Raw genomic sequence first — 13,616 nt, 5'->3', positions numbered from 1 at the left:
CAGCACACACAGAAAAAAAAAAACCTTTTCTAGCCATCTTTGTTTTTGTTTCTCACAGCATAAATGTGTGGGCCATCCAGAACAATTTAAAGGGAGAATTCAATATGTAAATATACTAACTTTTTGCAAATTAAGTTTTCTGCGACTTTACAGTGAAAGAGCAAATATTTATTAAAAATCTTTCATAATGAAACAAATGATATTGACAGCTAAAACACTGCTTACATGTAAGTTTACATGCATGTATGTCTTTAAAATCATTGTTTTATACATTTATTGTATTCATTTTTTGACTGTGAAAATATACAATTAATGCAATGTACTTTTATGGGATTTTTAGGTTAAAATCAGAATTAAGAAATTCTCAAATAACTGAGAACTATTGAGTCACAAAAACTGTGCAGATGTTGGAACTATTGTTCCACATCTTTGACTAAAATCATTTAACCAAAGAAATTTAAAGATCATCTCTTATTAAATAAATTACATGCTTATAATGCCAACCTTTAGATGTTGCACCTCTTGTTTTATTTCTCCTATATCCTTCAGAAGCTGCATCTTCTCATTCTGTGTAGCTTCAAAGTTGCGGCTATGCTGCCCTGCAATAAGAGCAACATTTTCAACTTGCTGTTGCAATATCTTAATCTTTTGCTCATTTTCTGCAAGTTTAAGCTTTGCAGCATTTTCCTCAGAAATGTGTTGCCCTAGTTCGGCTTCTTTTGTACATAGTTCTTGGTTCTTTGCCTCCAGAAGTTGATAGATATTTTGTTTTTCTGTGGCTAATTCCTGGAAATCTTTTTCTTTTTCCTCCAGACAAGTATGAAGATGTGCCACATTTTTCTGGATATCTTTAAAGCTCTTCAGCTCGTCCATGACTACATCTAGCTGGTTCTCTAGAGACAGTATTTTGTCAAGTGCGTCTTTCTCCCTTTTTCCAGCTACAAGCTGCATAAAATACACAGAGTAAAATCTTAGTCAGATTTGTAACATTACATACTGTAGGTTTAAACTGTAAAGTAAATTTCTTCTAGTCTGAATATAGAGGGTTGCCAAAAGTAAATTATGACTAGGTACCCTTCTGCTTAGTCTGAACATCCTGGGTCATGAAATTAAAACCCAAATGGTTTTCAGGTACATTGATTTAGTCTATCTTAACTTATAACATGTGAAAGAATAATGAACAAGCCAAAATGATTTAAGAGATGGGCATTCTACAAGGTTTATTATTGAGCTTAAAAGGCCCAACTGCACTAAACGCTTGCAAATAAACACTAAACAGTGTGTAGGGAAAAATCTCAAATAGCATTTCTTCAGGGCCAATTAATTAAGCAATAAATGATATTATTTGTAATATGTTCATGAAACCATCACCGATGATATTCAGTGTTAAGTATTAATCAATTATAATACCAACAAAATAAAATAAAAAAAAAAATAGCATTTTCAGAAACCAACAGCATTATGCATGTTTATAAAAGGCATTTGCTAAAATATAATTGTGTTTAGCCTGTTTAGATCATGATGTAGTTAAATTTGTAAATTAAAATATTGTGTAAAGAGAATTTTGTTCAATGCAGGCAGGCAGATGTATTGTATTCTGAAAAAAACTATCACAACCAGACTCAAAAGCAAGCAACTCCATTTGGGACACATTATTGGAAAAATTAATAAAAACATCCCAATAAGAAAAGAACATCAGCATGTAAACAGGCTCATAACACAGAAACTGCAGGCAAATTGGCTACAAATAGCCAATTAGAAAGTGGACTGACCAATAAAGAAATGTCCCACGTGGAGCCAAGCTGCATGCACTAGGTCACTGTGAAGAACAGTCACTGCTGAGTCGAACCTGGCTTAAAACTGGCCTGTTGAAGAGCTCTTCACTCTTCTCTTCTGACTCTTTTTGAACTCTCCAAGTTTATGCTGTGTCCAGCCTCCCCGAATTGATCGTGCCCCCTCCTGAACAGCTAAGGCCTACGAGACCTAGCACCACGAACAAATAACTGAAACCAAGTCAGAGCCAAATGACTTGTATTAATTGTGGAAAAGCTCAGATGGCAATACACCTACAGTACAAGACTTTGAAAAAGTCATTGCAATCAGTAATATTGCTCACAATACTCAATTATAAAGCATAAAGAGGCAGTGTCACTTTGCTGTTGTAAGAGCACAAAAAATGGTACAATTCGGATCTCAGCCAGGCAGCAGCATCATTAAACCTAGCTACAAAATAGAAAGTTTTGACTCTTAGCTACTATCCTTCACCTGTTTCCCAAAACCCTAAATGTTGCTTCTGATCTTTTGCATAGAATTCATTTTCACTCATTTTTCATTATTAATGCTATGTATTCTTCTTGCCACCCTGAATCAGATTAAGTTGAAAGTTATATATGTTAATGTTTTAAATAAATGACCTATATGTGCTACAATGGTCAAAATGTTTTTGTTAAATTGATTAATGTATATTCTAGATAGACTTTTAAAAATGAAAAGGGTGATATTTGTTTAAAATTCTCCTAGTCTATTGATTCCTGTGTGGAGTGTGATAAATTAAACACATTTTATCTATTACTTTCAATTTCATTATTTTTCACATTTGGTATTGGAGTGCATAAAGAACTGCTTCAGTTAAGTTTCTCAGTGCTACACAAGTTCAGATTTTCTGTGAAATTTTATTGCAACTACAAGACAAATATGGAAAAAAATTGAAAAAAGAAAATAATATATTGTGTGTGTGTGTGTGTGTGTGTGTGTGTGTGTGTGTGTGTGTGTGTGTGTTAGTATGCACCTACAAAAGTTAACCTACTGTTTTAGGAAGAATGAAAGGATGCCTTTTCTTGGTATGTTTCAGCTTAAATAAATTTGACTTGTATGTTTTAAGTCAAATCAAAAATGAAGTAGACTTGGCAAAATCAAAAACTGTTTAATCTTGACCTGTTTCCTAAAAAATATATGCAGAGTACCTGACAAAGGTTTTTAGACAATTTATAGGCTTTTGAATATTGCTTGATCATTAATGTTGTTTAAATCTGCATTTTTTATGGTAAACTTGCATACTCTGTGAGGATAATTCTGAAGACAAAATGTGTTATTTGTTAGGAGATATCTAAAAGTCGAAACATAAAGGCTTCATTCATTAGCATTTGGTTAGGCTATCATTTGCAGCAATAAATACCTCCACTTTGGTTGGTTGTCTACCAGCTAATATTGCCTTTAATTCTTATCTTTGTTCTGCAGTTGAGTTTGCAATTAAATCCCAAACTGGAATAAAATGTTTACATATTGTATCTCATAGATCAAAAAACTGTGAAAATATGCAAAGGGTCTGAATACCAAGGAAATGACGGCCTCTTTCAAATGCAGCCTAAATACAGTGGCATTTCAACTGCCTTGAGTAGACAATCTTTCTCATTAAAAAATTAACATTTATAAAAATTCTGCTACCAGCCATAATATCTAATGCTATACAGCACCCTTTCCCCTCTGTATCCTGTATTAAAATACCTCAGATCTTCCAATGCCTGCCGTAAAATTTCTCCAATATAATACTGAGTAAATGTTCATTGATTTTTTTGCTCCAAGGAAAGTTCATACTATGTCTATTTGTGAAGTAGCTTCAGTCAGAATGTTGAAAAGCTGCTACTCATATGCCTCTCTCAACAGCTGCATGCGATACACACAATATTACATATTTTCCTTATTTTTATCAGTATCGTACCTTAACTGCTTAATTTTTTTTTTTTTTTTTTTTAAACATAAAAGCTTTCTTAAAATTCATGGAGTAGATGAGAAGCTGGCCATGAACTCTAATAGCATGACACAAAAAATTGGCATTCCTGATTATTTGTTATTCATTCATATACTTTTACTCCACTCTTCCTAGTTAGATTTGCGGTGGAAAATATGTCAAGCCAAACAGACCAGCCAACTGTATCCCTGGTAACTTTTTCCTGCCTCTCCTGAGCAAATCTCAGGTGTTCAGGGGCCTGTCTAGAGGTATACTCCATGTAGTGTGTCACAAAACAAATATAAACACGACTGGCAAACTCCTATGACTCCTTAAATATTTAATTTAATTCAATTCAGTTTATTTTTGCATGTCTATTTATAGACAAGTGATGTTCCACTTTTCCAGTACTAGGACGGAAAAGAAACCATAATGCATCTTAATCTAAAATACAACATAGTCTGTCTTAAGTACACTGTCATAGGAATGTACACTGTAGTACAAGTACACTAGCTTTCCCTGGGATGTTGAAGAGTAGATTCCTTGGTAACTAGAGCACATCCTCTTGTCCCTCCTTTTAAAATGTGGAGATTACTAGCCTAGTTTCCAAAACACAAGGCACCATTACTAACTTTCTCACAATACTGCAATAAACTAAACAAAACACAACATAAAGGGCTTTCAGAATTTCCAGGCAGAATTTATCACCCATACCTGTAGCCTTGCCATATTTTAATATTTTAACTTTTTAATTAAAACAGCAACTTTAGTCACAGAGGTGGACTCAACCCTAACCAACACTTCCAGGATCACATCTGCTGTGGAATTTCTCCAAGTACCCCCTTCCACATGTTGATGATATTCCTAGTTGAGGCCAATACACCTTGAGAACAGCCTCAGGGTCACTGCATCCACCTTTCCTTAATCACTGAACTGCCAGAATCCATTGAAGAATGTCTGAAAGTAACTTTAGATGGTCTCACCAAATAAAACATGGCTTTAAAAGACTTTTTTCAGCAACTCCTGCAGCTGCTGCCTTTTTGGCCAAGTAGTATCTTTCAATCAATGAGCACACTCCTTTGCTAATATTTCACAGAATATGTCTTCACCCACCCCACCCCCTCCCCCCATTTGACAGCTTCCCTCACCTTCAGTGTCCACCACTGGGTCCTATAGCTGCCGGGAAGACCAGCACTAAAAACTATTTTTTCATAGCTCCCGCCAGCTCAGACAATTAAAGTTTCTGTTCGCAATTTGCAAGAAGTACGCAAGAAGCAATTAAAGCTACCCCAGAAAGCAAGTTAAACTCCTTCTAAACAAAGGACATTCACTAATTGCTCCCAATAGACCCTCATTACTCATTTCAGACTTCTAGTCTGAGCCAGCTGAACACTAAAAGCTGATAAGTTAACATCTCAGCATCTTTCTTGTCTGTCACTGACCTTTAGTACAAGGAACTTACTCTGATATCAAGCCTAAATATGATTATTGCAAAATGGTTCTTGTTATGGACAATCCGTGACTAATACAGAAATCCAAAAACGATTTGTGCCTCAAATTCAGATCAAGCAGACTGCCCCCCAATCAATCTTACCCCTAACTGTGTACTTTCAGTGTGTGTATTAGTTCTGGCACCCAGCTGTCTAGGGCTACATATGATAGGCAGAACTTGATCAACAAGTGTAGTGTATGAAATATAAATGAACAAACATGAAAGAAATTAGTGATTCCTTACTATCAATGAAAGAAACTTTTCAAAAGGTAAGTTGATCAAATTTGAAACAAAGCAGCATTGAAAAGAAGAACCTACACAAAATGTGGGTATCAGAAAATACATCCAAATTCAAGGTAAACTAGTTCATTCCTACAACACTGCTCAAGGGATTATCAATTTGAAATGTGCTTTGTGTAAATTATGAATAACTTCATGACCTCAGTTTTGAGATTCATTGTACATGAATGTACAATGTACAGAGTGTCTCGCAGGGAGTTTTGATAAATGACATTTTCAATATCTTTCATTTGTGTTCAGTTTCAGCTTTTTTCAATTGTGTAATTTAATGCAAAAGTTTAAAAACCAATATGAAAACTTGCTCATTCAATATCAACAAGATCAAATTATTCCATCAAGTGCTTTAAACATATCTTTATATACCACAAGCTTTGTATTAACATAGAGCACATCAATTATCACAAGCATAGCATGTTAAAATATAATACAGGTACAGCAGAAAATTCTGATACTGCTTTTTAAATGATATTTCATATATAGTAGCCTACCTTTTTAACATAACAAAATAAGTTTTTACATTTACGGTATATTTTACAGTTTGTCACCTAGCTAAACACGCTTACAGATATTATTTAAATAGCAAACTGACATGTATACTACTCAAAATTCTGCCTTAGTATCTGGCCTAATACACAAACCTGTTCATGTTAAAGAGTGCATGGTAGATGTTGAAAAATTAACAGACATCAAAAAAAGATGGAGCAGTAGTGCAGCGAGTAGTGTTACTAACTCATATTATTTGAGGGATTTAATTAACTAGGGGGCTCTGCCTCCTGCTTGCTTTGCTCGCCAAACCCCAGGCGGGCGCTATGTAATAGCCACTTTGTGGATCTACTACTCGCATGTGGGGAAGCAGATGTACAATTCAAACAGATTGTTATTTTCATGGGAATTGTTATATATGAATAATAGAACTAACTATTTTACATTACAGAGAGTAATTAACCATAGTAAAAAATAGTAAAACGTAATAAATTGAAAAGATATGTTTCATGTTGCATAAGAGGTATTCGCTGCTTTATACGTTTTCATTCTTTTTGGCTTTGAAATTAAAACGCAAATCCTTTTTAAACTTACAATTTTACTGTAAAACTTCAGTAAAAACAATTTTTTGAATTAACTTTTAGCCAATATTACATTGAATTTTAATTCCGTGTTTGGACTTACATCGTGACAACGCAACGTATAACTGCCCGTGAGTGAATATTGTTTCTCTCTCTCTAATAAATAAACCAACTTTTTCAAATGTTTGTCCCTGTAATTTGTTAATTGTCATAGCAAAAGCTATTCTAAAGGGAAACTGTAAATGTTTTAATATGAATAGCATATCAAGATTTCCTTTGGTGTCTAATGTTATCCGCAGAAGATGTACTACAATACCTTTCCTTGGCGCCTGTTAAAATTTTACATGTCATTGCCGTGTAACTAATCGACAATTTTTGCGTTAATTTGTTTGACTTCATCATTTCTCGGAGCTAGGATGCCTGTGTACTCATTTCTTCTGTTGATAACACTTCGGAATGAAATTCATCAATACGATTTTGACATAATAAATCTTCTTTTATTGGGAACTTAAAGTGAGGAAAATGTAAAAATTTATAAGAGCTGAGAGTGCAGGAACTGTGTCTGAAAAAAGCATTCACACGAATGAGAGGTGAGTGGACATTGTGCGTGGTTGTAAATGGTTGAGAGGAGGGCGGGACTTGACAAAATCGCTTGACAATAGTCTTGTCTCGCGGGACTTGAAAAAGTCTCAAGATTTTCTTTTATAATAAAGAGATATTAAAAAGGTATAAAGCACAGAGAATTTGTTGATTTAGGTATTTTTTACAAGCCTTAAATTTTACACCATTTGGCTTGCTCTCTCTCTCAAGGGTGGGGATCGATCTGTTCTTAGCATAATTCTTTTTTTTTGTAAAAACTTGATTACTATGTATTGATTATAATAAAATTAATAAATAAATAAATAAATAAAAAAAAAAAGGTTTCTTTTAAAAAATTTAAAGAATTTGCTTGCTATCAATCCTATGTCTGCAGGGCATTTTGTAATCATACATCTTACAATATTTTAAATAAATTTTGTAAAAGTAAAAATTATTATTTCTTTTTGCACTTAATATTTATAATATGATACAATTAAAGATGAGATACACAGGGCATAATCTTTTCCTAGTACCTAACATTTTTCTTTTTAACACTTCATTTTCAATTTCTAGTTGCATTAAAATCAGCCCAAGAATTATGCAAGACAGAGTTACTGTATTGATTAATAGAGGTACTATAGCAGTTACTTAGAGGTGGTCTTGCGACAAAAACATAGGGCTTTGCATTTACTATTCAGGCCTCCCAACAATTCAGCCATGGGTTTAATTCCATGGACAGCCATTATCTGTACAGAATTTCATGATATGTTCATGTTTCTCCTAATAACACAGTTTCATATGCATCATAAAATGCATAGCATGATAAAATACTAAGTAAACTGGCGACTTTATAACAATACAATCAAGAAAAGATGTGAGATGGAAAACCTGTACAATAGCAAGTCTTAAGTTTTGTAATGGAAGGCAGATGCACCCATTAACTTTAGACTAGGTACTGTCTGGTTATTCATAACAGTATGTTTCAGCACAATGCACTTTATTATATAAAACATCCATTACTTATTTTTTAATCAGTTATACATTATTCTTTACAATGCAGTAATTTTCAGTTGATTACCTGGTGCTCTACATAGGCCTGGCAGTTATCTTTTAGTGTGTTTACAAGGTCATCTAGGTGGTGTGACTGCTTGCTCTGCTCTTCCAGTTCCTTTTTCAGATTAGCTATAGTTATGGTATTTGTCGCATCACTCTCCCTCAGTTCCTTGTTCTGTTCTTTTTCCATAATCAGTTCATCTTTCACATTTTGCAGATCAGCCTAAATATTTAAAGTAATTAATTTTAAGAAAACATTAGTTATTACATTTCACTGATCAGTTCAAATTACTTATATCAAGTAATCAACAATTAACAAATGAAACGGCTAGATATTGTATGACTGATTGCATGCTGTTGTACAAATCCTTAGATTGCTTTTTGGCTTCAATATTTTTACCTACCATAATCTGCTGATACTGTGTTTCCAGAATTCTAAATTCCTGCCTGCGCTGGCCACTTTCCTTTTTTGCAAACTCTGATTCTGACCGAGCTTGACTCAAGCTCTTCTCTAAACTCTCAATCTTTAACAGAGGAAAAAAATACGTATTATTAACAGTGAAATATAACTTTTATATTTCATACACTTTTAAGTTATATTACTAAAAGACACTTGCAATATGCAGTAAATGAACAATAAAAAAGGTTAAATCCAAGGAGAAAGAATCCTTGGAAAGAACACTATTATTATAATGCCAAGACAGTAAAACCCTGGAAAGATAAAACTATTTATTATTAAGACTGCCTAAAGAAATAAAATCGTGTGCCATTTAAAAGATTTGAGTTTAAATTTAATGCTTAAACTAATGGTGATTCTAATGGCAATTCAGTTCTATCCAGCAAAATAATTATACGGTGCACTTATAAAATGAAAAATGAAGGCAATAAAAATTAAATTTCCAGTGTAAAAATGTAATAAAATGAGTAGCTGATGTATTCTTTATATCTGAATATTCCCTAATTAACAAATCATTTTTAAAACAACAAAAAATGCATTGATATAATTCAGAAAGTGCAAATTAATAATTCTCTTCATGAATAAAACAATAGTTTATCCGATGAATATTGGAATATTTAAATGTATCATGGAATGTATTTAAAAAAGTGTACCTAATGACAGAGGAAAAAAATTTTCAAGGGACTTAATTGCAACTAGGGTGAACCATTTATTTACTGAGCAATGAGCAAAACAAAAGTTTATTTGCTACTAAGAAAACAGATCTTATTTATTTAGATTTCATGTAGTTTAAAAACAAACAGTATATCTTTAGATTAAGAAACAAAGAATGGTAATATTACTTAAATAGAATATAGTTATGCAGTATGTGCATCTTCGAATTTAGCATGGAGATATCAGGCCTGCACTTTATGACATTACTTATCACTACCAATGTGGTACTACATCCTGACCTAATAACACACAGAAGGGACAAGATCATCACCCATGAGAAAGCTAACTGTAAAGCTAGTATGTGAATGTGTCCTGTGATGGACACAAGGCTGGCTCTTGCCTTCCACTTAATGCTTATGATGACAGGCTCCAGCCCACTTCACCTTGCAACGGAATAAATGGGTTCATATAAAGAATGGATACTTTGACTTTCCCCTGATCGATTTTACTGAATAATAAATCTTACACTGAAAATCTTTTGTGATTTTAAAGCACGGACATTCAAAATATGTATGTTGAATGCATGCAACATTGTTTACTGCTTAAAAAAATTCAAGGAGAAAATAAAAAGTGTACGTTTACACAGGTAAAAAAACAACTGATGACAAAATAACCTTACAATAGGCTTTCACCAGTAAATAATTAAAATCATTGCCACAAACACAGGATAAAAATCCCACAGTTAAGAACTCATTATTTCAACAGCAAAACTTAAAGGAATAAAGTACATTACAAAGAAGGCAGAAATAAAATAATACATAAAAATAAATTAGTAAAGGGGTACAAAGCAATATCCAAGAGTTCAGATATCGCAGTGGGCCACTGCTGATTTGATCTATACTAATAAAAGGCAAAGCCCTCACTGACTGACTGACTCACTCACTCATCACTAATTCTCCAACTTCCCATGTAGGTAGAAGGCTGAAATTTGGCAGGCTCATTCATTCATTTCGAAATTCTATGCGTAACGGTCATAACTGAATCCTACTTACGTACATATATACGGCCATAGCCTACAACACATCCTCCAAATACGAATCTGATTGAAAGAAATAATGATAATCAAATCCTTGATGACAGCAACACTCATAACAGTCACAAAACAATTACATTGACAATCATGTTATGTTATTTTTTAAAATGTTTCCTTTTCTTTCTCATAACTTCTTTAACACACTACTTCTCTGCTGCAAAGCGCGGATATTTTGCTAGTTATCAATAAGTGGAAGGTAGGTCAAAAATTCAGACCCTGTCTAGAAAAGGTTGCCCTTCAAAACTACATGCCAATACAATTAGAGGACCGGTTTTAAACTGCTAAAACTGAAGATTTGGAGAAAGCTCATCTTTCAGTGGGACAAATACCCCTAACACAAGACCAGGAGTCCTCAATCACGGTTCTGGAGGGCCACAGTGACTGCGGGTTTTTGCTCCAATCCAGTTGTTTAATACAAAGCACTTATTGCTCAAGTAAAACTTCTGCTTCATTTTAGTTGTCTCGCTCGTTAAGATTTTGAACCCTTATTGCTTATTTTAGACTTAAACAGCTGTATTCTCAGTTTTTAATTGCATCTAATTAGCAATAACATGAAAATGACAAGACACCAGCATTTCTCCATTAAGCTTGTTACCATTTACACCTGTGTGTATTTATCTGCACTACTGGGTTTAATTAAACACTTTTAAGGAAAATGAAGAGAAAAAATTGATGGACTGAGAATTACTCATCCATTTTAGCCTTCAAATCATTTGGATGATATCCTTAGAAAGGGGAAGAAAATCTAGGATATGAGAATTACCTGACATAGCAGAGTTAAAGCACTAACAAACTATGAAATTAAATTATTGGCAAGAATTGCTTTCTAATTAAGCAACGGGGTTAGAACAAAAACCTGCAGCCACTGCAGCCCTCCAGGACTGTGATTGAAGACCCCTGCACAAGACCAAAGAAACCTTGGAGAAACTAATCTGGTGAATGACCATTCAAACCCTAACCTCAGCCAACATTTATAGTTTGCAGTGAACATGTCAGTTGACTAACCGGAGCAACCTGGACCAAATCCGCCTTGAACAATGAACCAAAACCATTCCTGAATAGACTGAATAGCCCCTTCCCCAAAAATGCAATGCTGTTGTTACTGTAAAAGGCTAGTCTACAAAAAGTAAGTGTAGGGACGGAGTACTTGTATATAAAACATGTTTCCTTTTTTATTTTTTGTAATAGAAACAAATTTGAAGTTTTAGTGACTTAAAAAGACTTTTAACTGTAGGATTTATTTTCAGCAAAAACAGAGAAGTGGTCAAAGGACTGAACAAGGCAGGAACCAGATATGGAGCCAATCCATCATAGCACAGACTGGTCAGTTTAATATTCATGACGCACTATACATCAGTGAGTGGAATGATACCTTAATATTTCATACACATGTGGCAATACTATTTGTCTGTTGATGAAGTTGTACTCTGTGCAAGTCACAAAAGTTACACTATAAACCTACATGCCAACAAGTACCATTATAAAAATAAATGAAAACCTACAAAAATTATCAACAGTTAATAAACAATACAAAATAAACCTAAAGCAAAGTCAGTTTATAATAGGCAGTACATAATAAAATGAGATTTGCATTTCACACTAACCACAGCTCCCCCCATTCACTTAGACAATATACTGTATTCTCAATGATAATTAAAGTTCAGCCAAGAGAACAAATAACATACATGTTCCTTATATATCCTTTTAGCTTCATGAAGTTCAGATTTCAACTGAGCAACACTGGTCTCAAGATCAGACAGTTGATTAATATGAATGGCATTTTGGTTTCTTGCTTGTTCCCTATTAAAGAAAAACAATCAAATATATTAGTTCATGATTATTATCACTTTGAAATATACATCACTCTATTTTTATACAAAAAAGGTATTCTAAAAATGCTAATTTATTGTGGCATGTGAATACCTGAAATGCAGATACTCCACATAGGACTATAAATATACGATTAAATGCCATTTTCAGCAACTGGGACATTTGTTCATGTTTGTAATTAATTCACTAAATACAAAAAGTAAACACAAAAAAGAGAAAACTCTGTATTTTTCTATTGGTATTCCTTTCTTTATATAGTACATGTTGCAGGAGAACAACGGGCATCCCAGCCGAATTGGAGGCTGTTTCATTACCTGGACAGGAGGTCAGTGGGATGACGTAAGCAAACTGTTGGCAGGACAAGGGAATAAATTTGTACCCGGCTGGTATGATTTAATGGACAGACTAAGAAAAGCTAAGGATCAGGAGATGTTCCATTCCCTACACACAAGGTAGCAGTAGTCATCATATGTAGGGAAACCCACAGGGATGCTTGGGAGTTGGGAGTCCAGAAATGTACGCCTGTCATGGTACTTGTGTTTCGATAAAGGGCATTGACGGGGGAGGATATCCCTACTTATTTCTGTGGACAAGGAGTGTTTCCTCAAGGATACAGCATGATACTGGAAGCAGTCCCAGGTCCAACTTAAAAAGGTCTCACATTAGGGAGTAGAGTACAAGGAAAAAGTAGGCAACACTCAGTGGAGGTACAGGAGGAGGAAGAATTGTGTAATTTGTTTTGTTATAGTGGCTAATTTCTGGAGAGAGGTCTATGAGAAAGCGCCTTGTGAGAATAAATCTCATTTTATTCAGTAAGAAAGTGGTGTATTATTGTGTCTTGGGATTAGGGCTCAATGGCGCCCCCTTGTTGACACAATGTATAAAACATGAAAGAAAGCCACTGAATTTTCTGCAGATTTTTCAAAACGGAAATGCAGGGCAAATACAGTATATTGTTACTTTGTGGATTCTGCTTGCATGGCAACTGCAATTTTCCTCTCCTTGGTGCCATAAAACAGAAGAATGTGTTACATCCATAAGAGTGTGAGGCACATACTTTGTGTAGATGCATCAGATTCCTTGTGCTATTAAATCTCTGGTGACATTCATTTACAGTATCTGTCTTCAAATTTGACCTCTTAATTATATATGTTGGGAATGAGCTCATGGTGCACACTCTTTCAGATTGGCACCAGCTACTGAAATATATATATTATTAAGATTATATTCTTAAGAAAACAGACTGACTTTAAACGACAGATTCTGCAATTTTGAGGTCTGGAGTTGTTTTCAGCTTCTTCTGTGTCTGTCTGTCTGTCTGTCTGGGAATTAACTTACTCATTTTGTTTTGGTAAATACATCTATAA

At 34.2% G+C, this 13,616-nt stretch overlaps 1 protein-coding gene across 5 annotated transcripts in view; it reads right to left on the bottom strand.

Moving 5' to 3' along the window:
* Positions 1-13,616, bottom strand: part of LOC120527397 (coiled-coil domain-containing protein 158-like) — an 87,705-nt gene that overhangs the window by 27,494 nt on the left and 46,595 nt on the right. For 4 of the 5 annotated variants that reach the window (XM_039750767.1, XM_039750770.1, XM_039750768.1 and 1 more), the window contains 4 exons: positions 12,105-12,219; positions 8,620-8,739; positions 8,241-8,438; positions 505-945 (listed from right to left, as the gene is read on the bottom strand). In XM_039750767.1, coding sequence (XP_039606701.1) covers positions 505-945; positions 8,241-8,438; positions 8,620-8,739; positions 12,105-12,219 — 874 coding nt within the window. The remainder of the gene's footprint in view (positions 1-504; positions 946-8,240; positions 8,439-8,619; positions 8,740-12,104; positions 12,220-13,616) is intronic. The other variant, XM_039750771.1, reaches the window with a different exon arrangement.

This window comes from Polypterus senegalus, chromosome 4 (genome assembly GCF_016835505.1).
Source record: "Polypterus senegalus isolate Bchr_013 chromosome 4, ASM1683550v1, whole genome shotgun sequence".
Taxonomy (NCBI): Eukaryota; Metazoa; Chordata; class Cladistia; order Polypteriformes; family Polypteridae; genus Polypterus; species Polypterus senegalus.
The sequence above is the reverse complement of the archived record's forward strand: the minus strand, read 5'-3'. Positions and strand labels throughout refer to the sequence as shown.